Here is a 23,380-nt window from a genome sequence, read left to right on the forward strand (position 1 = left end):
ACGTTTCAACACTCTATAACTTCACAAGTGGTTAGGAAGCACTTGAAGCAACATTTCCTCCCGGCAGCTCCAAGCAAAGCCACAGAACAAGAACACATTTCTTACTTTTTTTTATTTATTGCTGAAGCAAGTACAGATGGATACGTTCAAACAAAGCAATCCACATTTGAAAGACTTCAATACAATTTGGCAGGATGCAACTCATGCTTACTTACTGCTGACTGACGGGGAACACCGGGAACAATTTGAAGTTAAAACTAAGTGTATTAAGCCATCGCTTTGTCCACCTTCATCACTGCAGCTGCAGTGCAATTAAACAGCAGTTACTAGCATGTAACCCTATGATAGCAAAGGACCACTGCCTGTGACATAGACTTGCATTTGGTTACTGGATAGTTATTACAGTACTCGCTGACACGTGGATTCATAGTCTTTATTCGTGCTTATATTAAATGATAATATTTTTTAATTCACCACAGTTAATAAAAGCCATGCTGGCACACTATGTCTGTCTGGCTGCAGTCTTGGGCAGAATGTGCCACATTATCCTACGGCACCCTTCATATGGGGTTTATGAACTTTGTAACTAATGGTGCTCATTTTCTAATGAGCCATCAAGTCTGCCATTATAAATGCTAATAAGCTGCTAATATGATTTTTACTCAAATGGATCCTCGTTAAAAGGTTGCAGGGTTACTAAAGTCAGAGGGCCCCATCATTTGAGGATCATTGAGCCAATTCATCCAGAGTTGCAAAGTTGGAAATTAAGGAGGAAGTCAATAGGATCCATCCTCTGGGCACCATGAATGTCTTTGTGGAACTGCATCCGACGGTTGAAATATTTCGGTTTCGACCAAAGAGATCATTGGTTATTATGTATAATCCCTTCATTGAGGATGCTTTGTTATAAAATGGTACTCATGACATTACTCAATTATATACAGGCTAATCAGCCAAAATCCAGCTTAGTGGCAGTTTACTCTAACAATTCAAATGCAAGCGGTGAGATGGACTTTAAATTACCTTGGTTATCACATTGAGTCAATGGAGTCGCCATCATCCCAAAAAGCAGTGAGTGTGTACGACAATAAAAAAAACAAACACAAATGCTTGTAATTGTGTTAAAGCGATGTCAGTGTGGTTTGAAAGCAATATAACATGTAAGCATCCTGACAGCCGTCTGAATGATTAAAAAGATGGATACTACATAATCCATTACCTATTAAGCATTAAACATGTGGTGCTTTGTCCTGAAAATCTTTACTATGTATGACATCTTTGAAGTTAAGTCTGATAAAAACATCAATATTTTTTAAACTTTTGAGGGGAAAAAAACAACCTCTGGAGACTCTGATTCTTGAGTCACTCCTCCTGGTCCCTCAGGTTTTCCTCTCTTCGGTGTGAACTTCATGTGGTAAACAGAAACGTTGAATGGAAATGGATGCACGTACAGTAGCAGGGCTTCGTGTTTGGTCGGGTGAGATTTGATGTAAATGGAGATGTCAATGGTTAAGGTCTCGCACCTGCTAATAGAGAGAGAGAGACAGTTATTAGAGATATCTTAGTCAATGCATACATCACTGTTGCATTTTCAACTGCATAACTTCTCAAAGTTTATTAGGTGATAAACAAGCTTGTTCTCAGGGCTGTTAATCAATGCTTCTACATCCATGCTTCTCTACGTATTCGTGCTTGGTTATATATCAGAGTGAGTTCGACAATGGCTGAAGCGTACCCTGCAGTAAAAGACGGGACCCTTTCTCTGTGTGAGTGAAAGCTGTAACTTTGTCATTTGCCCTTTACTTCATTCCTCAGCAGTCTATTTTTGATGAAGAAGTGGGGAGGCTACAAACAAGGATCTCTATTTAGAGTCGGAGCTGACGCTGGACAAACACTTTTCCATTCCTATTGTTGGTGCTCTGCGCGGCTCAACATTTAGGGGCTTGATGTCTGAAGAAAAGCAACTTTTCATCACGAAGAAGACAGACAGTTTCATTCTGCCAACATCAGCGGATGGTTCATGCATTTCTTCATAATGAATGTGCATTTGAACCTACAGACTGCATGGACACATGTTTGGTCTGTATTGTTGGCCCTGAGTGAATAAGCCCGGTGATATCTCACGATTTGTTGTCTAAACGGTTCGTAATCCTCCCCAGCAGTTGGTTTTAATGTGAGAATCAAGCAGCTGCTCTGTGGCATTTCTAACAACTCGCCAACACCGTGGCATTGGGCGGCCCAGGTGGCAGCGGGTGACCAGTGGACTTCAAAGACACGACAGCCATCCCAGGAGTCTGGAAGGTTCTTTATACTGGGACACAAGGTCAGGGTGAGGGTTTTTTCTTAAATATAGACCACAGTGTGACAGAGCTGAGCCCGCGCCCAAAAATCTGCAACAGCAGATTTGATTTACAATGAGCAGCTATTCCAGCGCAAAGGAAGGTTGGTGGGTTAAACTGGGGTGGGGTGAGTCCACAGAGCGCACTCAATCACAAAATGACACTTCATCTAAACTCTGTTTCCTCCAGGGCTGATCTATATAAACCCTGCTTTACATTTAGTATGTGCACATTGACAGTCAGTGGTGAAAGACATATTCAGGTCCTTTAGTTAAGTAAAAATACATATACCCCAGTGCATTATTTATTTTATCACTGATTCATTAACATATGCAGCATTCTAATGTTGTAGCTGGTCCAAGTGTAGACTTCAGCTTATAGCACTGCAACGAGAGAAAGAGTAGCTGTGGCGCAACATGTTCTGCTGCTGTGCTGTGAAGTTTAAAATAGAATAAAATGGAAAATTCTCAAGTACAACCCTTGAGCAAATTTACATTCAACCACTATTTACAGTCACTAAGAAACTTACCATTGGTGAAAAACTTGCTCTTGCCTCCGACTGCCACCTGTAGACAAAATTGAACGAAGAATAAAGAAAAAGTCAGCAAAAGACTGTAAACCACATCTTTAGTATTGCCCAATGTGACCGGCAGTGTTTAAATAATTCCTTAATTTGATTTATTTTGCCTCATTTGGAGCTAATGTAGATTTTAAGATGGTAAATCACATAGAAAGCTGTGTTTCATCCATGGATATATCATGGACTAAGAGACAACTTACACGTCACAACCCTTTTTCTTTTGTATTTCAGAAATGACATCTGCACTTGCATTTTCTTTTTTATTACCGTATTTAAAAAATATATAAATAGCATATTATGAAAAGCATGTACTCATGAAGATGGATGAACTATATTCTACAACATTCCCACAGATCTAACTGTTCAAAACATTCCCAAACAAAATGAAGTAGAATCCAAGCAAGAAAAAAAAGTTTTTTTTAAAGCACTCCAGACTTCAAAAAAAGCATCATACACAGCGCTCAAACACAGCAACGTGCTTTTAATCATAACATCCTGATGAAGCTGTGCACAGCGCAGCCAAATGTTGTGTGACAACAACAGATCACACTCGAGCATGAACTAATCCATGTTCCAAACAAAATACAGAGACAGGGATTACTATTAATGTCCTCAAACAGTGTGGGAACTAGTGACAGCATACATGAGTTAGGGACTGTATGACAAATATAAGGGTGGGACAGGGGATTATTATAATATACAGCACTGATTTACTTAATAGTATAACATAAAGTACTGAATTGTCACAATTGAATGAAAAGTAACCGTGCATAATGAAGTTAAAATTGTGTCCTCTGCATACTGCCTGACTTGCCTTTTATGACCTGTTGTACACATACAACATGTTTTATGTACACGTTAAATACCATGCTCTGCTTATCCAAAAAGGGATTTCCATCCCTTGAGCAAAAATAATCATACTTAACCTGCCCCTTGCCACACGCCCATCTCTGTTAATTTACTGAAACATCACAAGCTTTTAGAAACTTTTTTTTTTTTTTATCACAGAAAGTAACGAGTGTTTCACTTAAATTAGATTTTTTTTTAAATGCCATCTGTTATTGCTTGATGAGCTGAGCTGACTGAACTCAATTGTTTTGTTGGTGGAAAAGCAACCATTGGGAGAAAAATTGGCAAAACTTTAAGAATAGGTAGTCCGGATGGGCAGATCCTGGCCAATCCGGCAACTCCGATCGCAGTCATATGCATATTGAGAAACAGCATGAAAACACCACAAATCAATCACTCCGTGTCGTGCATTGAGTGTTGCAGCCAGAGAGTCACAAGTTACCTCGTTCACTCTTCTATTAGGTAAACTGAATGAAACAAACAAACAGGAGTCACGACAGAGCCTTTAAACAGAAATGTCTCCCCTAACTCATGGTCAAAGTGTGTGTGTTACCTTGGCAGGTGCAGAGCTCTTCTTGGTTTCCCACATGCCACGCTTGTTCCCGATGTCACCTGGTTTCACATCCTGTCACAATAGAGACCCATTAGTCTGACGCGGTGGTGAAAGAAAGACTTTTCCAGAAGCAAAAGTACCAACACAACAGTGTTTTAACATTCAAAGTCCTGCATTCAAAATAGTATTCACAGCAAAATATACCCGTTGTCTACTTGATATGCAGAGCATTACTATAGGATCTAACAATTATTAGCTATGTCACGCGTAACAGTTACAAGTTACCCTTAACGCTTTCACGACTGAAAGGCATTGTGCTCACATAGTGATCCAATTCCCCCTCAGATAAACAACGCTAGCAGTGTCAGCACTGCTGCCGTTGTTTGCACTGTTGGCACTGTTAGCATTGATAGCTGCAAGCCGCCGGCTCAGCTGTGGCCATTTTGAGCGGCGTGTGCAGGCGATAGAAATGCATACTGCAAACAAATGTATTTGTTGAATCATTAATCTGAATCTGCACAGTCACAAGTAATTAAAGTTTTCAAATATATGTCATGGAGTAAAAAGTACAACATTGATTTCTGAATTCTAGTATAGTAGGAAAAAAAAGCATCAAATGAAAATGTCAAAGCTAAGTACCTCTTAAACCACACTGCAGTCTTTGAGTGCACGCGTTCCACCGCTGGCCTTATGCAATTGAGTAGTTAGTTTAGTATCTACCATTCTGACTATTAGTGGTAGTTAGTGTGAAATGTATGCAAAATGTCGACTTTACCAGTTTGAAGAAGAGTAGGCAAAGAACAGCAGGAGAAGAGAGGAAAGCTGAGAGATCGAGTGCAATCGGAAGGAGTAAAAGAAGGTAGAAGAGCATTAAACAACGTACTAATGAACTACTTAACGTACACAAGAGAAATCAGACATTAGACACCTTTCTGCTGTTCAACATAATCCCATCAGGGGGAGGTGTTGCCACATAATTGACACCAAGGTTACAACCGCTCCTCTGCTGCCCAAGACGCTAAAGATATCTCGGCCATAAATTTGACGTTAGAACAATGTCACACATCCTGCAGCAATGCTACTGCATGTGGACACAGTGTAGTGTCTGCAGGAGACCTGGAGAGACGAGCAGCTGCTGTTCTGCTTTAAGAAAAGGACATGGTGTTCACCAAGTACAGTACCCGGTTACACATGTCCTCCTGTTTTTCTTTTTGGCTCTGAATGATAATAAATAAACCACATTAATCATTCAACTTGTTTACTTGTAAGGTTCTTTTGTCAGTGGTGTGAAATATGATAATGTTGCCTCTGTGTGAGACAAATGTGAAGGGACATGACCCTTTACCCTTGTGTGAAGGAGTCTTTAAGAATGGAGTCACAGTGACATTTAAATATATTGTTCTTTGTATCATAATGAGTCCAATTCAACGGAGGACTTTTTAATAATCCTATATGGTTTATGGGTTTTATGGGCTGTAATGTAATCTTGAAATACCTACAGAGGCCAAAGGCGTGACGTATGGAGAGGTGAAGAAACGGCCGTGCGAAAGGGCGCATGTTGGCATTCAGCCAACACGTGCTGCCGCTCTGTGCTTCGTGGTTGGACTTTTGTTCAACAATGACAGAAATATGCTTTTCCCATCCAATGATTTCCCACATGTTTAGGCTACACATACATGTATTATAAAAACTTGCATATCATGTCGAGAATAAAGGATTTTCTTTCAATAAAAGACTTTGGCAACAGGTGTTGCGGCATAAACTGTCCATGTGGTGGCACTACACTCCGGGCAGGAACAGTTCCCAGCCCTGGTGCTCAGATATATAAAGGCTGCGGCCAACAAAAGACTGGCATGTTGATGTGGAAATGAGCACATTAGCGGGTGCAGAATATCAAGGGATCACCGGGAGAACTTATCACTGGTGTGTAGTTTCCAATAGTGTGTACGTGTGTGATCAGGACAAGGATTTATCGGGCCTTACTGCTGGCTTTGCTGCTGCCGGTGATGCTGCGGCCGCTGGTTCAGGTGCTGACGTCTTCTCCGCCTCTGGAGGCTTCGCCATCCAACTGTTCACACGTCCGGTCACCCCGCCTTTGATACCAGCTAAATCCTGGAGAAAAAGAGAGACATCTCAAATACTCAAATCATGTATTAAATCTCTCCAACCTCCTCTCTGGGTCGCTTTCCACAACTCACCTTGTTGGCAGGAGTTGGACTATCAGAGGAGCCGCCAACGTTGCCTTTCTCCCACATGCTCTTGATGCTGCGTGCGCCTCCTGTAGGAATATCTGCCATCGGACACTTTGGTGATTTGACGTCCTTGTTTCCCTGTGGACGTAGAGGATGGATTGGACTACTTTTACATGGGGAAAAAGAGAGCTATTGCCTGAAGATTCCTGGTGAAACATTTTAATTTAGTAATATGTTGCAGAATTTGTTCTTAAGTGTTTCCATTTTTTGTATCTTTATACTTCTACTCGACTGCATTTCAGAGGCAAGTGCTGACATTTGTATGCACAACTTTAACAGCTATTGTTCTTTGTTACTTTGGAGATTAAGATGTAACATTAAAGGGCACCAAGAAGTTCAATTATTCAATGTCAAACAAAAAAGAAAAGAATTTGTTTTTTCTTCTTTCCAACCTCATTCATCATTTTAAAGCCACTTCAGATTGATCTAAAAAACCAACTCTGTTTGTATAATAATACAAATGTCTAATAATGTACTGTAAAAAATGTGTTTGGCCTTTTTCTTGCAAAATAAATACTTTTGTAAATACTTCCGCACCTTAACTGAAGTAGGGTTTTGAATTCAGGACTCGTAATGGAGTACTTTTACATAGTTGTGTTGGTACTTTTACCTAAATAAAGGACTTGAGGACTTGATTACCACCATGGCTCAGGGTGACGTGAGTCTCACCTGGATAGCAGAGGTGTACTGTTCCATCCTGTTGCCAATCTTGGAGACGATTGGAGTGTGAGACCCTCTGGCCGGGGTGCTGTGTGGATGAACAACAACACAATTATTAGGGAATTAGTGCCGCTCACTAAATTAAGAGAGTTTATTTGTTCATTATCATTTGTCACTAAAATACTTTTCTTACCTTTTCTGGGCTGATTTGCTCAAGAATTCTGCCTTTGCCCCGATCTGTACAAAACAGCATATTTTAGGGTTATAAGAAGTTTAAAAATAGGGTGACTTGCACAAATAGATACTGGCTTCCTTCCTGTCTCCAAGACAACCTCACTGAGAAGCAGACCAGTCCGTCCCTGGGAAGGTCTCACACGCACACGCACACACACACGCACACACACACACACACACACAGACACACACACACACACAGCTAATCTTCTAAATTAATTATACGTCCCGTGTACGCGCACACGAAATTCTTAACATTCCCCCCAAAAAACTAAAATAATAATCATAAAATTACCCAGTCATGGTCTTGTACAAAAATAGCCATATTTGAGAACAGCACAGGCGCCAGCTCCCCTCTTTTTATATTCTTATCAAGTAACAACATGTGGGTAATAATAACAAACAACCATTACACTGTGAAACATGTCTCACAAAAAATACAAGCAGACCTATTAAATGGGATGAAATGACAAACCTCTATATACACTTTGAGAAGGTGGGTACCAAACTGTGATATGAGAGTGACATTCATCTCATCTAACTCTCGTTATGAAGTGTATTTCCCAAAATGTCAGTGTTGGTTGTTGCGGGAGGTATGCTTCTTAATTAAAAAAACAACAACATTCTGATGAGGTAGCCGTTTAATTTGTTTATTTTAAAGTTATTTAACATCACTTTTCGATACAGATAGTGTTTTTTTGTTTTAGGAGATCCATCTCAGTTTTCTGCTTCAACCCCAATGTAATGGAGGTTAATGGGGGGTTTCTTTGTGGTGCTCAAAGCGTTGAAACACACAATTTCATATGTTATTTGTTGTGCTCAAAACCCGCAAAAATAACTCTAAGTTGCCGGAAACCTATTTCCAAAACTCACCTTTGAGGAACCTTTGGGACCGATAGCAAATGCAGCTTTTGGCGACTCCTCCTCCTTCTGTTTCTTCTTCTCTGCAGCCTCCGCCCTCCTTTTCTCTATCTCCTCCTTCATCCTCTTCCTCTCCTCCTGTTAGGAAAACCACAATTTGCTGTCACACTTTAGTCACCAACCAAATCAAGCCAAAGTAAAATGATGCCGTAAAATCCATCCTTGCCTGTTCTTTGGCTTTCTTGTCCTCCTGCTCCTGTTTCTTCTGCTGCTCCTCTTCCTCCATGACCTTCCTTCTATCCTCTCTTTTCTTCTTCAGCTCCTCCAGCTCAGCCTCTGCGCTCTGCTGCTTCTGCTTCATCTTCTCAAAATCCTCGCTTTCTGCGTCGTTTCGCCGGCGCTTCAGCTCTTGCAGCTTTCGTTCGGCCTCTTGTTGCTCCACGCTACCTGCCTTGCTAGAGGGAACATTGTCTCTGTACACAAACACACACATGTATTTAATTATCAATACAAACTCAAGTATTCCTCAAAAGACACTGATGAGGTGAAAATGATAACTTTACCTTGAGTTCTTCTCTGTTTTCTTAAGTTTATTCTCAAAGAGCCCTCCGTTCTGTTTGCCTGGTTCATTCTGGCCAAAAAGGGGAAAAAGTTGAACTCACATCTTCGATATTTAAATAGAAAATATAAAGAAGGTCCACGTCCAATTTACCTTCTCCTTAAAACCAAATCTTTTCGGCTTCTCCTCCTTCACACGGAAGACAGAAATGGGAAGAAAACAAAATTAAACAATAAAAACAGCAGGCTCAGTCAAATCGCATGATGGAGAAAGCCCACAACAAAGCCATCAGACACTGGTTCAATCAGAGCAGTGGATGTAACGCAGATGTGACCGGACAAGGACACATGCTGCGACACCCTCAAGGCCACCGCCTCTTTCTTCCGCGTGGCAAACAAAAACGAATGCTGTGACAGCTCCGTGATGTACGACGACACCGCAAAACTGTATCAAACAGAAAATATCTGCAACACCAGAACAAAGCCTGGATAGATCAGGAGTGGCCCCCCGGTGTCATTTAATCTAACAATGAAGACATGTTTTACATTATAAACGTCTGCATCTTGTTACTTACAGAAGGGAATATTTTAATTGAACTTTTCCAGGTTTTTTAAGCAGCTGCTATGCAACAAATCACATCAATACCTCCTCTTTCTTTGTCTTCTCTTCCATCTCTTTCTTTTTGCGCTTGTCCTCTTCTTCTTTTTTCTTTTTCTCTTCTGCCTCCTTTTTCCGCTTTTCCTCTTCTTCTTTCTTCTTCTTCTCTTCCAGCTCTTTCTTCTTCTGCTTTTCTTCCTCATCCTTTTTCTTCTTCTCTTGCAGCTCTTTCTGGCGTTTTTCTTCCACTTCTTTCTTCTTCTGTTGCTCCATCTCCTTTTTTCGTTTGTCCTCCTCCTCTTTCTTCTGTTTCTCTTCTATCTCCTTTTTCTGTCTTTCCTCCTGTTCTGTTTTCATTTTTTCATCCTTTTCCTTTTTCTGTTTTTCTTCCTCCTCTTTTCTCAGCCTCTCTTCCATTTCCCTTTGTTGTTTTTCTTCCTCTTCCCTCTTCTTCATTTCTTCCTTTAGCTGCCTTTCTTCTTCCTCTTTCTTGAGCTTTTCCTCCATTTCCTTTTTTTGTCTTTCTTCCTCCTCTATCCTCAGCTTTTCTTCCATTTCTGTTTGCTGCCTTTCCTCCTCTTCTTTCTTCCTCCATTCTTCAGGAGCAGCCTCCTCTTCAGCATCGTTCTTTCCAAAAACAACCTGTACTTCTATTGCTGCAGCCTTCTCCTCAGTCTCCTCCTATAAAATAAAGTTTTGTGTCAATTAATGTAAATCAACACAATAAAGTTGTCAGAGGGTTAGGATAAGAGGCCATACCTCATTTCTTATGCTTCCTGTTCTTGATTCCTGTTGAGAGAAGAAAAACATCAGCGACGACTCAATATTTCTCAGCCCAAATAATCTATCTCCAAATATTCACTTTACCTTCTCATCTTCCTTTTCGTCCTCTTCCTCTTTTCTTAAGGAGTTGGTATCAGTGTCGGCCACATCCTCTTGGGCTGGTTTCTCCTCCTCATCCACTGCCTCCTCTTCCTCCTCCTCCTTTTCTTCTTCCTTTGTTTGTCGCTGTCTGTTGTTACTGGAAGACGACTGCTCCTCCGGTGGGCTGTCTGTGCCGTTGGTGGTGCTGACGGTTTGGTCAGACTCCTTCTGTCTCTCCATGGCCTCCTGCATTCTCTGCTGCCGGCGTTCCTCCCTCTTGGCCAGGCGTTCCAGCAAGACCTGGTCATCATCTGCACCTTCGGCACAGGCTGTCTCCACCACACTGTAAGCACATGAAATCCACCAAAAAAGATAAGTAAAGAAAACGGATATTGAATCTCTAGATTTAGATAGATAGCTAGATAGATAGATAGATAGATAGATAGATAGATAGATAGATAGATAGATAGATAGATAGATAGATAGATAGATAGATAGATAGATATCTTAAAGAATGTTTGTCACAAAGTGTTCCACTGAATTCATTTGTCAAGTCAATACTATGCTGTTTTAGACTTTGTCCATCCGAGGCCTTTACCTGTTAGTGTCGATAACATCAGTGGTTCCCGACTCGTCTGAGTCCTTCATCCTCTTCCTCTCCTCCCTTGCACGTCTCCTTTGCTCCCGAGCTTCCTCCTCATCGTCATTGGTGTAACCCTCCCTGAAATATCGCACAGACAGATGCACAGTAAATGTTAATAAAAAAACTAGAAAATTTAAATTCTATCGTGGGAAGTCAAGTTGTCACTTCTAGTTTTGTTTTAAAGTTAGGCTTTTGAGTGGTAGTTAAAATTAACTAATGCATGTCAAGTAAAAAAATCCTACCAACATGGATAACAAATCAATTAAATGGCAAATGCAACTCTTTCGTGCACGCATGATTACATTTTTTAATTTCATCAGAAAATCTGCGACGTTTGTATCTGAGCATGTAGCGTCAGCTATTAAAAGATATTGAGAAATATATTAGATATACAATCTGCTCAGTGTGGGCATGAGATGTGATTACTTGAGTAAGTACGATTTCTGGAGGCCAGAGGAGATGAAAATTGTTTTGTGTAGCGGACGTATGTGAGGACTTCTGACATTTAGGTTGTGAACCACTGATATAAACCACACAGACATGATGGAAATTGGAGACGTCACGAGTGAGGAAAAAACATCCAAGAAAATAATAAGTAACACACACTACATGTGTCTAAGATCAGAACATGACATCGAGAAAAAAAGTGAGAGCTCCCAAAGAAGTGACCCCTTTGGCATGTATTAATGTTAGAAACATAAGTAGAGACAAAGACATCACTGGCACGAAGACGGGTGAAAAAATAGAGATATGGGGCGAAATCACTAACTCGAGACATACAAGTCTTTACCCTCCTGCCCTTTGTCTTTCAATCCTCCTCATCTTGCTCACATCCTGCCGTAGACTTTCATCCAAAGTTGAGTACACCCACAGGGAGACTTTCAGAGCATGCTGAGCCTGTATCTTTCCAAGCATTACCCGGCTTTATGAGGCACGGAGAGAGCTTGAAATGGCCCATTGATAGAGGACGGGTATTATTTCCCTCTGCTCTTCCTGAAACCGCAACACAATGATTTACAGATGTTGTGCGAGGAAGAGGTGATGGGAAACACAAGAGGCCTTTCTGCCTTCAAAACAGAAACAAACGAGGCAAAAATCCAACAAATCCTGAGGCGAAGGTTTCCCTGGCATGGCGTGGCATGGGTCGCCCCGATAAATCATTGAGGAAGCGATTTAATTAGGCATAACTCCACCTAGAGCTATTGGCCTGCTGTGAAAGGGCTGTCAAGATGTTGCATTCATATTTTCAGACGTGAAACATAGATGGATGGGGGGAAATATAATGAGAGCTCCTTAGTGAAACGGAGACAAAACACTCCTCTCAAACTACCCGTCTGAAGCATTAAGAGCAGGCTTTCTGGTGCTGAAATAGAAAAGGCAGTCAAAACATTCCAGCGTCTGCAGCATTTCTTCGGGCTGCAGAGAGGAGCTGAGGGCAGGCTAGGTTGGCACCGCTGGCTGAGCTGGCTGCAGGACTGTGAGAAAGTTTGCTAGTATCGCTTTTTTTTTTTTCCACTGGGCTTTAATGATTGGACCTCTAATATGACAGCAACTGACTCCTGAACTGGAGGAAAATAACGGTTACCGCTAATTGTATGGACATCTTGGTCATGTGGTCATGGCCACATTTCATCTTAATCCCTTAAAAGATGAATCTGAGGTTCTATATTTTTAACAAATCCAAAGGAAAAGACCCAAACCAACAATGAGTTAGTCCGTCTCTGAACGCTTGTTAGTAACAAGCCAATTCATTCCAACTGGAGATGTTTTTCTAGGACTAGAAAGACCATGTTTTTGGGTCCATCTACAGCTCTGGATTGATACACCAACACAGTGGACATGTATATTATAATGAAGGTGCATGTCACCCAGTGCAACAATGTGGCTCATTAATGTGGTTTTAAAACAATGGAGATCTATGTTACGGAGGAAGATGATAGAAGAGCAGGCTGTGCTGACACAAACACTGCAATGTGGACTTTAAACAAATCACAAGATCAAGTTAATGAATGAGGGTTGGAGTGGAAATGACGGTTGTATTTCCTTTAATTTGAAGTCGAAAGACAGACAAATTGGTTGCCGAGCGACTTAAATCCAAGAGAAATCAAATTCTAATGACGTTTCTCTTTGATTCATCGTGGGAGTTTAGTGTCTGTAGTCAAAATGCATCCCAGTGTTTGATCCTTATTTGGAAGTGCTCTCTAATGAAGCAGCAGCTGAGGGCGACAGGTGTCAGCAATTAAGCTGATTGCTTGTCCTGTGCAACAAGAGCTGGTTTCTTCATATTGTGATACAAACTGTAGCTCAACTACTTGAATTGTCCTGTGTGCAACTTTCAAAGAGTTGAGTGTCTCCCCCTTCCCTTCAATGCTGACCTGCAACATTACACCACCAGAATGGATGTTAGCGATAAGTCTTTCACAGTATTGCATATTTAGCTGAGCACAAGGAGAGCGTGAGGGAGGCGACAGACTAATCCAAACAGCAGCATGGCCAGATGACTTCCTAATGAGCGACACAAGGCAGCGGCGATCATTAAGCTGTCATCACTTAATAACCACCCAAGTCCTGTCTACTCTGTTGCTCCATGTGGAGACACACAAAGCTCACAACTCCCTCATGGAAAAGGGCAAAAACAGGAAGACAGACACACAAATGCAAACAGAACACCTTGAGCACTGAGCATATGTCTCCAAGACTTTGCGAGATCAGGAGGAGAAAAGTACTATTGTGAAGTTTGTCCCATAGATCTAAATGCAGAAAACTGTCTTTTCCACAGAACAGTCTAGTATCTACGGGACTTTTTCTGGAAGCGGCTGGTGTCTAATAACTTTGGCACAGACTGACCATGTGGTTTATAAAAGCTCCTGCAGATCAAATATGGTGTACTGAAGCTCACATCGTATCAGGTTAGAGTTGTGAATCATACAGTAAAACAGTGATACAAAAATGAGGCTTTAATTTAAGCTGTCGTGACCTTTTACAGCACCTGTACAATTTTTACCGTGCATTTACTGTTTTCAAATAAGTGTTTTTGTGCCTGTGTATGTGTGGTATCCGTTTACATATTCTCCGATGGTTCACTCACTTGCTCGTGTCGACGCGCATCTGCTCTCTCCTCAGCCTCCTCTGCTCCATGCGGCGGTCAAAGTCATCGTCCATGATGGCCAAAAGATTCTCCTCACGTTCTCACTGAAAGACACAAATTATTTCAGTACAATCAGACGGCCAGTTTGTCACTCATCAATTGGTTTATCTTGGATTGCATACTTGATAAAAACACATGCTTAGAAAGTCCTCCGATTATAGCAGTATAATGTCACATTTTGGGATCACATTGGGATCTTACAACCACAAGATTAATAACATTTTCATCATCATTGCAATTTCACAACTTGTGAGCTAATACTAAATAATTAACCCTCACTGTGACGATTATAACATGGGTAAAATCTAAATCAAAAAAGAGCTTCAAATCAGTAACACATCAAAGTATACGAGGACCCCCAAGACAGCTTCATGACACGAGTGGAAACTCGAAAACTGTTGGATTACAATACCGTACGGCAGTAGCTGAAGTTTAGTCCATGGACAGCGACGTCGCCTTTCATACATCAACCTCTACAGTCTGGTTTATATCTCAGCCCTTCAGCCGCACGAAGAATTCCTGCTTGTTCTTTCAGCGACTTCAACTACCAGAAAAGGCAAAGCCTGCCTCTCTGCTCTCCTCTCTTTCTCTCTCTGCCTCCCTCCTCCTCCTCAACCGGACTCCTGCTCTCTGTATTCGTCTCACTTTCCCCTCCCTGAACTCTGACTTCAGACTCTCTCTCAAAATGTTTCCCTTGGTCAACCGATAAACCTGTCAACACAGTCGTTGCTCCAAACCGCTGGCCAGTGAGTGAAAATAATTTGATTGGATTTAGCTTTTTCGAATAAAACACATTCAGATTCCTACATCGTCTCGATTTCTGCCAGTAAACCAGACTCACTAGAGACTTTGTGTGTCTTTAAGGCTGATTTCAAAACTGGCTTAAACCCATTGGTTAATGATTTGTGTTGTAGTTCCACAAACTGTAATGCTCTTCTGTTTATTTACTCACGTCCTGAACGAGGCTTTTCTGAGCTTCACATCTACCCTCAAACTACACTGAGACATAAAAAGACAAAGATCGTGGAGGAGTAAACAGACCTCCACACACATACCCACAGAAAAAAAAACTGATATGAGGAAAATGTCTGGCCAGCTACGCGAGCAAAGCATGCATCCATCTTCTTCTGTAACAACACGTCAAAGAATGCTGGGAATTGAGGTGATGTGAGCTCACAGAGTCACATTGACATCGTTTTCTGTCCTCACTTTGATGCAACGCACATGCGATACATTTACCAAGCACGCAAGCACAGCTCGCGTTATCATTCTAAATCCTATGAAGTTATGTAACACATACAGTGTCATGAAAGAGGCCACTTCAGTTTCATCCCCTTGTTTAGTTATCTGAAGAGTAGCCCACCAGCGGTGAGCAGTCGGTCATCAGTTTGGTTTTTACAATGGCCGACACCATATACAGTCACAGAGGCCTTTTCTAAAACATCCACTCCATGGGTAAGAAGAGCTTTCCTGGAATAGGATGGTACTCTTTTATACATCCTTACCCTGGAAAACAGGACAGTTATTTATTAAAACCCAAAAGAGCTTGTCTTGTGGACAAAACATGTTCAGAGGTTTGGAGTGGTATTTGTTGCTATGGTCTAAAACATGATAATCTGTACGATCTGTTAATTTGTATGAATGTTAATTTGTCCAATACTTTTACTACCTTCAAACTGATGAAATGACCATCAGTCTTTGCTGTACTTTGTGTTAAGTGATAAATAGTTAATACGAGCATGCTAACCTTCTAAACTAGGATGGTGTACATGGTAAGCATATTTGCCAAACTACAGCCTGTTAGCATCGGCACTTTGGGCATGCAAGCATGCTCGAGTTAGCGTTTAGCCCAGAGCACTGCCGATCCTGTAGCTGCTTGCCTGGCTTTTGACTTGTATTCTTGTATGGAAGGGTGGAATGATTTTTGGGATGTATTAAGATTACCACTAGATGCAGGTGTCCAAAACAGCACTCACCCTTCATCCCCACATCTCTCATCAGTACAGAGTGTTCCTCACAGCAATGGTAGAAGGTATTCCAGCTATGTGATCTGATACAGTACGTGCAACACCGAGCCAACATCAGTCAACGGTCATGTCGAGAGCACCTTGTGCCCACATTGTGACACGAAGACAAATATCATGACATTAGCATTGTCACCATCGTCATTAAGAAGAACCTCATTTGTTAGGTAATATTTCTCATAAAGTATAGTATAGTATTTGCATCGAAAGTTCTGCTTTCCATTCAACCCCAATCAAATGGACATAATTTTCTCTTCCAATAAAATGTGAGACAAACTGTTATTCATCGCACCCTCACAGCTGTTCTTATCTGGGACCAATTTAGGTTTGGGGATGACAAAGGCTGGTCTGTTTCTAAGCAGTATGGACTCTATGGAGCAACAAACAAGGGCTGCCTGACATGCAGACTAACAGCGTACAGACATGTCAGAGTTGGTATCCATGCCTGTTTGGATTGGCTGGGGTTCAACAGGGCCAGCAAAGTTCTGCTTTTCTAAAACTTTAAAAACTCACCACTCTGACAGCTACACGAATACCTTTCTGCCCCCACTTTGTTCACAAATGTGGACGCACACACAGAGAACACACACACACTGGACACAGATACTCACTTCAACATAACAGCTGTCCCATCAGTCACTAGACAATTTATTTGTATGATTAGAGAGGTGTGTGAATTATTCCTGCTCTGAAACTGATATAAACCCAAATGTAAAGACATAGCCCCCGTAAAATGAAAGAACTATCATACTGGCATTTTCATTTTGAGAGAAATCTCTGCCTGCGCATACCTGAGACACAGATACAGTCCCTCACAGCTCCAAACGCTCAACCTTGTAAACATCTCATATGGGCAGCATGTTGTAGGTTCTTATAGTGTTTCTGTCATGAATCTGAATCAATTCCACAAATCATTTCCACATGACGGGTGCCCAAGACGGTGACTTACTCATACATCTGTAACTGATTCGTCTCATCTGGATAAGCTGGAGCACCTTTTTTCTTTACACCTCTGCACGGTCACTCTGCTCTCATGCAACTGGAAATCGTGTTTGGCTTAGCGATGGCTAAGTGCTTCCCCTAACACTCACCAGACACTGATCATGTATATTCATATTGATGCTTGAAACAAATCAACTGTCACAAAGGGGCGCGAGGCCGTGACAAGAAAATAAGTCTGGCTTTCTGCTGGCTACATCAAATCGTTTGTCACAGTTGTGAAATATTGACTGTGTGCATTCTGTCAAATGCTGAAATTCAACAGTTACGTTTCAGTATTTCACAGCTAGCTAAAGCAAGTTTTAATTGGAAGCTCATATACACAAGGACACCATGACACAATATGGCTTTTAAAACATACTCACTTGCAAGAGTCTAATGAGAAGACACAACTACTTTCCTTTCTCGGATTTAGCTGTGGCGCTAGCTCCATGAGGCAATTAGCTTAGTTGGCATACTGACTGGAAGCAGGTGTCTCAGCGAGTTTGGCTGTCAAAAGTTTAAAAAAAAATTGCTTTCCAACAAAACCTAAACCTACTAACATGTTCACGACACATCTCATGATTCTTGTGTGCACAAACACAGTCAGTCCACCAAGCGTAGTGATGCTACGACGAAAAACAAGTTACTCTTTCAGCCCACCAACAGTAGGAACCTCTGGTGAAACCACAAATTAATTTGTGTTCTGCACCAAAAAAATAAAATACAATACTAGTTTGATCTTTGGACAGAGCTAGCAGTTCCCTCAACTTACAATCTCTACGTTAATGATATGTTCACAAAAACAACAAAACAGCCTGTGTTGTCAGTGCTACTCAACTAGTTTTTGACGACCTTGATGTAGTTATGATAGCATGTGAAATGGCTAATGGCATGTTTTATATGGAACAGAACAGGGTAACACAAAAACATATGTTGTTGTATTTTTTTTTTACCACTGCAGTCTATACAGCTCCATTAAGTGTTCAAATGCACTCAGATACACACATATTAACCTGTTGATAAGGCTATGTATACCAAAAGTATTTGAAGCACACTTTTTTACACTTAAACACAGGCTGCATAATTTAAACCTGACCTTTTACTTTGTTTACTTGTGTTTCATCTACAAAGTATTCTTATTTAAGTCGATTTACATGAAGATTAGACTTGGAGTACGTTCAGGGAGAATAATACAGAGCCGGCTAAAGCTGCAAGGCAGCTACTGAAAGCATGCAGTTTTCTAGCATATTTAGGGGAAATCTACTGAATATTTTATGTGTGATATGATGTGATGTCTAAAATTTAAAAGAATAAATACAGTTTATATTTACGCAGTGACTAATATTGAAGACATGGATTAATGAACCATACTTTTAATACCTAACTATGTAACCTATTCAATGTTATTATTGGTTACAGCTCTAAAAAAAGAAACAGTTTGCTTTTGGAAGTATCCAATGCCAGTGTTACCAATCAAAATGAGTTAAATCAAAGTAAGCCCACATTTGAGTCCTTTGTTTTTAAAGCCAACAAGGATTTAGCCTGAGAATTCCTCAAGTGGTCCACTGAAGGTTGTTATAAGTTGTATAAGACATAAGTGCTTGATATGTAATACAAAAGTTAAAAGCCTTACACTAAAAGCCCCATAATTACATAAATTGCTTGGTACTTCTCTGTGTCTTTATTCATCCCATCATTGTGTACACAGCATATGTGCTATTTGTATATTGTCTGGCTTTGTAATTATTTGCTTGATGATGGCGTATTTACAGAGTGTCTGCAATTGTATGAATCAGACATCAAAAGGAGGCAGAGTGAAGCATTAGGCTCTGTTAAAGAATGTTTCTAATTCATGATTTACATTTGGTTTGGCAAGTTACAGTAGGTCTCATATCTTCAATCAGGAAATGTTCTGGAAAGACATGCAGGCAGCTGGATATTAGTGACTTTACAGCTCTCTCTTTTTTTCCTCACATGCGCTCTCTCTCTTTCTTGAAATGATGTTAATACAATTTGTATTAAAAACATGAACCGGGCCTGTTGCAGTAACTTATAACTTTAACGTCGGCACTCAGTTTGCTGTTAAACCAGCTAGCCATTTAACGGAAACTACCTTCTTTATAAATAAATTTGTTGTGTTTTACAATGTGTAAAAGAAAAGTTTAACATTTTGGAAAATTCAATCAGCATTTCTCAGAGAGTTATATGACTTGGAATTAAATCCTACAGGCCTTTACAGCTCACTGACACCTTGTGCCGCTTTTATTTATTTATTGAAGTACATGTTTAAAATCAACATATTGTCAGTACCAGGGATTAAACGCCAGATCTTTACCAAGACCAGCACATAACCCCGTGTATAACAATGTGTCATTTTTACACATCTGGTTTGGATTTCGAGGGCCAATATAACACGTTTTACAGTAGGTCTACAATTTTGTGAATCCATCATTATTATTTCTCCCATATTGTTTTCACAGTTAATGCTTCCAGTGTAGACTTCAGAAGCCAACCGCTGTCTTTGACCTTTAATGGACTTGTTTAACTTGCTGCATAGCTGTGCATCTACAGGTACATACTGAAGTGTACATCATTTGACTTTCCAAGTTGTTATACTGGTGAGTACCACTTGTGGCTTTTCATTGAAATTTGCACTGAATAACAGCTGTATATTATACATGTGGGTCCCTTAATAACTCTCCCGCCTAAAATAAGATATCGTTTGATTTCAAAGATCAAGAAAGTGCTTTAACACACTTATAGATAAACAGTTGCATTTGCAATCAATCAAGAAACCGCAGCTGCTTTCTCCACATGACCAAACATGGTCACGTATGAAAAAGTCTCCGCCAAGGAAACAAATTCCACACAGTTTACAAGCCACAACATACTGTAGTGGTGACCTCCTCTGCTGCTCATTGACATGTTTGTGTACAGTTTGGTTGAAAAGCAGAGTGTGTTGTTTTGTGGTCGATAACCATTAACTGGTGGTGAAGATTTGGAAGCATCTTAACAATCAGATTCAACTTTATTGTCATTGCAAAGAGGACGAGTACCAGGACAACAAAATGTAGTTAAGCATCGGACCAGAGGTGCAAAAAGAAGCAGTAAAAGTGCAGTGCCATGTTCTAGATAAATAGCAGTAGGAATACAAACATCTCCATGCAGAGTTAACAGGCTCAACAGTCAAGCCTTTTCTCGGGCTCTTCGGCTCTCCACTCGGTGCTCTGCAGCTCAGCTTTGTTTTAATAAGCAAAAGGACACAAGGAGTCCATCATCAGCTGACAGGTGTACCTTAAAGTGGAACATTGCTGCTTTCTTGCTAGGTTTTGTCCATGAAAACAACGTTAGAGTCTGAGTGATCATTGAAACAGGAATAAAATATGTTTGGTGACACAAAAGGCTAAATTCATCTAAATTTCAAGCATGGTTTTAGTTTCGCCCTCGACCAGGGTTTCAATGGAAATAGATGCAGCAATGTGCACTCTCTGTTCTGCATCCCTTCAGCTGAAATGTTGTACTCTGCCTCCTTTTAAGGAAGTACACAGGCAGTGTTAGTTGTCGTGTCCCAGCTTGGCAAGGTGCAAGGCCATAGACAGTGAGCATGGTTTACTCTGGGAAATACCTGCTGCTATACAAAGTGGCAATCCAAGAATAACTTGTTTCCATTGTGATTGCTACTGAACACCTTTCCGTAATGTTGCAGGGAGACAGTAAATACGACTGGAAGGAAAGCTGATTGTCATAGTTGATGTTAATAAAAGGAAACGGACTACGGCTGTTAGAAGATGGTTTTACAAAATTAGACATTTTATACAGTGCAAAAAGAAGTGCTGGATATCCAAACAAATAAATCAGACTTCTAAATCATAGTATTGATGTTAGGAATTGTCTTTCTCCTCAACCCAGCTTTGCTGATGAATGACTCTATTAATGTCAGAGCCACTAACACTCACCTCTACCCCTCCTGTAATTTGCTCATGTGGAAAACCATTTCCTCTTCTCTTTAGAGTGTTCCACCTGCACAACTGGCGAGTACACAGCATCCCTCTCTGTCCGACCCAACACTTTTGTGCTACAAAGACTCGTTTGTGCTCAGACGAAAAACATTAGCAGCAGAATCTCCCCTTTATACTTTTCTCTTTTGGCAAATTTGATTCACAAACTCTTCTTTAACGAGAACCTTTGGACAAATTGTTTAGAAAGTCCTCTGTGCTTAATTCCACAGAACAGATAGTATCCCACTGTCTCTTGTCACCGGCACCATGGAGACATTGGTGTTTTATATCAAGCTAACTTGATGGAGCTTTTTTAAAAGGGGAACAAAAGTCTACGGCTAAACATGTCATTCCAAAAAAAATCTGAGATACCTTCTTCTTTGTATTGTCGTTGTCAGACTGTGTGTTCTCATGTATGCTTGAAATCAAATCTCTCCGCGATAGCTCTCACATTCACACAGCTCTTTTCACTCTCATGACGCAAAATCATCTTTGATGTCTTGTAACCAAAAAGGGGAGAAGATGCTCTCAAACCCAAACAAGAATCCAGTCCCCAAAGAGTCTGTTGTCATAAACTCACACAACTGCCGTGGTTGGAGCCCTTTATCTTCAATACCATCTAGGGAATAGGAGTCTGACTTGGCACGTCCTCCACGCCAAACAGCTTTTACTCAACCAGACGTCTGCTCAATGTACAAGTATCATAAGTCTAAGACAAATATAGTAATAACTGCTGTTGGACAGAGCAGATGCAAGTGCCTCAATGACATCAATTTACAGAGGCATACCAACAAAATGCACATGTTTCGGCTGACAATTGCTTCATGCAGGTCCTGTCTTCCTTAAACCATTTTATACATGCAATTTGGATCCAGTGCCTTCTGATTCCTGTCCCTCTGCAGAAATATATACTCAATGACATAAGCGTTATAGTTTCAACTTTTCAAGAACCTCATAAGGAGTGAACTGGATGACCATCGAGAGAAAGGATTTATTGACTTGTATTGCATTAAATCAAGTTCGGCAACATTTTCGACTGTTGGGATGATCCTTCTTCAACCAGTGCACACATTTGTGTAAAGAGGGGGAAAACTTTCACATTCTCTCCGGTCCTTCCAACATTTGCTTATTCTCTGCTTTTTCTCCAATTAATTTCTTTAAGTGAGATTCTTGATATACACATGACTAATTCCCTCACAACTTTTCAAAAGCATAAGTTTATTTGTAGACAGGTGTATCCAGATTAAATCAGATGTCAAACATAAAACATGCAACCTAAGTTCTGTCAACAAGCAAATTACAGTCTGTTAAACGTAAAGCATCAGCTTTTCATCTGTACTAGCTGGTTAAGTTTAAGACTCGCTAACGAGCCACACGCCTACCTCTTCATGTCCCCCAGAGATGTTTGGAAACCAGCACGACTTTAGTTGTTGAAATTATCTGCTCAACTCTGATGACAAATCTTCAATTATTCCATAAAGGTCACAGAAAACAAGTGACATCACTCTCTATCTGTATTGAGTTATTGTTATTTAGCATGACACATTGTTATTGTCAAACTTACCAGGCCGGTGAACCAAAGAGACTGTTCTTGCTGGAAATCAGCAGAGGGAGAGCAACCAGAGGTTTATAAGCACAGCATGCAGCGACCAGCCCCTCCTGCTGAAGCTGCAACTCAGTCATGTTCACAGTGGGCTGGCGCTGTGTGTGTGTGTGTGTGTGTGTGTGTGTGTGTGTGTGTGTGTGTGTAACTTTAGGGATGTGTCTACACTTCAATTTCATTTGATACCTCTACTTTATACACATTGATATTTCTGAGATTATGGTACTCTTACTAACATAAATCATAGGTTCTATTTGTATATTATCTCTCAAAGATACAATGGGCATAAATCAAAGTCTTTCTTATATTCTATAATTCTGAAAACAATTCATTATCAAGATGAAGTTATCTTACACGTTCTCCTGCTTGTGTGAATGCATGCTCGGTAAAAGATGTAAAATGAAATGACAGCTGTAGTTCAGATGCCTGACTGATATGGCATGCAAGATGTGATCCATAGTGTATAGTGTACTATCTACCAGGATACATGCTGCCGTTCCTGCTATATAGATGGGACTAAGAAAAATGTTGATGGTCGTGTCCATTTAAGAGTGTTTCCATCCAATTAGATGGTTTCTTTCTGACTCAGCCCCACTGGTTTGGCCAAATTACAGAAATGTTTGAGAAATGAGGAG

At 40.6% G+C, this 23,380-nt stretch overlaps 1 protein-coding gene across 5 annotated transcripts; it reads right to left on the reverse strand.

Moving 5' to 3' along the window:
- Nucleotides 1–120: 120 nt before the first annotated feature.
- LOC137804500 (caldesmon-like) lies at nt 121–22,805 on the reverse strand. 5 transcript variants are annotated; one of them, XM_068603781.1, is made up of 17 exons: nt 22,707–22,805; nt 14,080–14,183; nt 10,947–11,069; nt 10,352–10,691; nt 10,244–10,273; nt 9,533–10,165; nt 9,041–9,076; nt 8,892–8,959; nt 8,555–8,801; nt 8,341–8,466; nt 7,427–7,470; nt 7,243–7,321; nt 6,520–6,651; nt 6,305–6,433; nt 4,322–4,393; nt 2,869–2,905; nt 121–1,523 (listed from the first exon to the last, which is right to left on the reverse strand). In XM_068603781.1, the coding sequence occupies exons 2-17, from the start codon at nt 14,151–14,153 to the stop codon at nt 1,510–1,512; spliced, it is 2,184 nt and encodes a 727-aa protein (XP_068459882.1). In that variant the 5' UTR covers nt 14,154–14,183; nt 22,707–22,805; the 3' UTR covers nt 121–1,509. The 5 variants fall into 5 exon arrangements, with proteins under 5 accessions (XP_068459882.1, XP_068459879.1, XP_068459881.1 ...); XM_068603778.1 differs by having other exon boundaries at nt 121–1,526; XM_068603780.1 differs by lacking the exon at nt 22,707–22,805 and adding an exon at nt 14,557–14,701 and having other exon boundaries at nt 121–1,526.
- Nucleotides 22,806–23,380: the final 575 nt, after the last annotated feature.

The sequence above is a fragment of the Clinocottus analis genome, unplaced genomic scaffold, assembly GCF_023055335.1.
Source record: "Clinocottus analis isolate CAN_PGR_092001 unplaced genomic scaffold, fCliAna1.0.p SCAF_6, whole genome shotgun sequence".
Lineage (NCBI taxonomy): Eukaryota > Metazoa > Chordata > Actinopteri > Perciformes > Cottidae > Clinocottus > Clinocottus analis.